General features: G+C 62.1%; 1 protein-coding gene across 1 annotated transcript; it reads left to right on the top strand.

Annotated features, from left to right (window-relative positions):
• Nucleotides 1-77: 77 nt before the first annotated feature.
• On the top strand, nt 78-461 carry TRAVEDRAFT_93821 (uncharacterized protein; the record flags this gene model as incomplete). The annotated part of the gene is made up of 1 exon (XM_008035865.1): nt 78-461. A coding segment is annotated over one exon (384 nt), but the record flags the coding sequence as incomplete, so codon positions are not given.
• Nucleotides 462-3166: the final 2705 nt, after the last annotated feature.

Here is a 3166-nt window from a genome sequence, read left to right as displayed (position 1 = left end):
ACAAGGCGCGTGGCCTGGCGACGCAGCTGGCTATGAAGCGGCGCTTCCTGACGGCGAAGAAGAGGCCGGATCAGACGATTCAAGCCTGGGTTGGAGAGGTGCGAAGCATGGCGTTCCGTATGGAGGAGGCGAGCATCTCGGTCAGCGAGCAAGACAAGATCCTCGCGATCACTCTCGGTCTCCCCCCTTCCTTCGACGGTGTCATTATCTCCCTCGACGCTACCCCTACCGAGCAACTCACACTCGACGTCGTGATCTCGAGGCTGTTGAACGATGAGGTCCGTCAGATGAGTACCATCCCTGCGCCTTCCGAGACTCCTGCACACGATCCTGTGGCGGCGGCCGCTATGCGCTCTGAAGTCCTGCCGAAGGCGAAGATCACCTGCTTCTTCTGTGACAAGCAAGGTCACTACAAGTCGGAGTGCCCTGATCGAGCAGCCTGGGAGGCTTCGAAGACGAAGGCGGCGGGGAGTGCAAACACGGCGATGGGTGCGATGGTGTCCTTGCGCGACGAAGACTACGACTACGAGGCGGTAGGAGAACTCGCTGTGAATGATGCTTGGTGATTATGGGGGTGCACGGTCGCTGACGGCTTGCGCATGGCTTGTGGGGGTGTGTTGGAACATGTGTTTTGGGAGGGCGGGTCAGCGGCGGTTTCAAGCCGGTGCGCGCGCCGTGTTCATCGATTACATGATTATCGTAGAGTACATAGACACTCCCGAGCGCTATCGAAGTCCCCGCGCGTTTGCGACGCGGGCTCCCTACTCCCCGGAACGACTCGACGACCCCTCGCTCCAACACGCGGATCACGGCGAGGCGCGCGGGGCGGGTGTGCGGAGGCGCGGGGAGTGCGTGGGTGGAAGCGGGGAGGCGTGCGGGGCGTAGGGGGCGCGCTAGAGCAGGGACAAGGCGGCGGGCCCGCGAAGTTGGCGACGGCGGGGCGCGTTCTGGCGACGTGCCCGCGCCGTGAGCAATGTCGTGCGTGCTTCGGGTCTACGTGGGCGTCCGGGAGAGCCGGTATAGGTGGCCTGTAGATGCGAGGGGCGGCTCCGGCTGGCCTGCGAAGTGGGCGCCGAGGTCGTCTGAAATGCGACATGGCCAGTGCTATTCCCGTGCGAATGGGCCCAAAACTCACCACATTTGTCCTGAAGTAGCCCGGGCCCAGCCAGAGAAGATTTGCGCGGGGGCGTGGCGGAATACGCGAGATAACCTTTTGGTGGGGAGCTCATTTTCGGCTCGGCGCCACATCGTTCGAGTCAGAACCGGTCGCACGCGCCTGGAAGCGGTTTGGGATGGCAGGTAGGCCCTCTGGGAGTGTTCCTGTCAAATTACGAGGCAATATGCGACGGGACAGGCGAGGGACGCGCGATACAATGTGTTTTGCACCTGAAAACCAATGAAATGAGCGAAAATGAGCGATATTTTTTCTCCTCTGATTGCGCCCAAACTCACCGGGTATATGCTCCGGCGTTCATGGAACCCTCGCATCGCATTCACGAAGGAATCGGGCGCGTTGTCGAAGCGCGAGGTCGACGTCATGTTGGCGGGCCTGGCCCGAGTCAACGCCGCGGGATGCGCCCGATAAACGTCGTCGTATGGCCGGAATGTCGGTATGGGCTGTCGAAGAGTGTTCGGGATAGGCGGAAGACAGACGGAGAGGCCGGCACGGTCGGTTTTGGTTGGGGCGCGCGCGCATATTTGTGGCGAGGATATCTGAAAAATGGTCACCGTCATCGCCATTCGCATGGGCGCGGGCTGAAAATGCACCTGGCACGAGAAAGGACGTGGTACGACCTGTGGTGCAGCGGTCGTGCGCTCCAGACGAGGCGTCCATGCGGTAGGAGGAGTCGAAGGCGGAAAGGGAGTCGCCGCCAAAAGTCCGACATAGCAGGCGAAGGACGCATGCAGCGGCTTCGCGCGTGCATGGACGTCGTATTGAGAGTCCTATCGGCACCATGAATGCGTTTCGGAGTGGGGCATCGCCGGCGCACGCGCTGCACGATGTGTTGTATAGGGTACATGTAGGAAGACCTGTGAAGCGATTGTGAGCGAAGTTTGCATCGAGGCGAGCTGAAGAATGACAGGCTGTGAGATCGGATGTATATCTACGATATAGCATACATCCTGCGTTAGCCAGGTGCAAGCGGATACCGCGAGGGACGACGGAGAGAGGTGGACGTACATATGAGAGTGTGTCGAGCACAGCGCACGTAGGACGCTCGCGGCGGCTTAGTGCTCGTAACTGCGGTAACATATAGTTGTATTCTACGGTTTGCCACAGTATGGGGGCGGGGCGTCGGGATGCGGAGGAGGCTCGAGGTATTGACGTCGCGCGGAGGAGTGCGAAAGATCGTGTTTGCGCACGCGGTGGGTGCATGCGTTTGCGCCGGAGATAAGTGCCCACGGAAGCGCGGATAGCATCGAGCGAGGCCAGCGAGTCGATCTGCTCCGAGGTGCAGGGGACAGATGCGCGGGACAGGGCGCGCTGCGGGGGAGAGACACGGCGTGAGGCAGGGACAGGCATAGCACGAACGACGCGGGCACTCACACATCGTTGGAGTTCCCTCGCGCCCGGGGCCTGCACGGTAAAACAGATGGTAAGTACTACAGAGGCTGCCTACTTGCTAAGCTCGAGTTGCCTGGTCGCGGACGGAAGACTGAGAGGGCTGAGGTGAAGCGGCGAGAGAGCACGGTGGTCAGAGAAGCGCCTGTCCGAGCGACAGGCGATGACGTCACGCGCGCGAGAGGCGGCGTCTGTCCCTTGCAGTTCTCCGCGCTCTCGTCGAATCCACTGCACCGTCTGCCCTCGCTCGACACGTCTGCCTACTGACCCGCCGATGTATACCGCGAGCATGAGCGGGCTGCCCACGTGGGAGGCGTTGCGGTGATGGATCGCGGTCTGCCTCGCTCTCCGCCTCCACCGCACAACATTCCTGTCCTTCATCCCGCCTCCATCCTCAGTCCTCTCCCTCCCCACACCTGCCGCCATGCTGCCGGCGCTGCTGCTCTCCCCGACGCTCCTTCTCCCCCTCCTCGCCGTCCTTGGCCCCGCCCCGGCGCGGGCGGGCGATGTGCAGTTCGGCGGAGGGTGCAACCCGGACCACCAGAAGCTGCAGGAGGGCACGTTCCAGTTCCAGACGGACTGCGACGCCATGACGTTCTGCTT

This window comes from Trametes versicolor (assembly GCF_000271585.1).
Source record: "Trametes versicolor FP-101664 SS1 unplaced genomic scaffold TRAVEscaffold_2, whole genome shotgun sequence".
Lineage (NCBI taxonomy): Eukaryota > Fungi > Basidiomycota > Agaricomycetes > Polyporales > Polyporaceae > Trametes > Trametes versicolor.
Note: the sequence above shows the minus strand (reverse complement) of the source record. Positions and strands in the feature narration are given on the sequence as shown.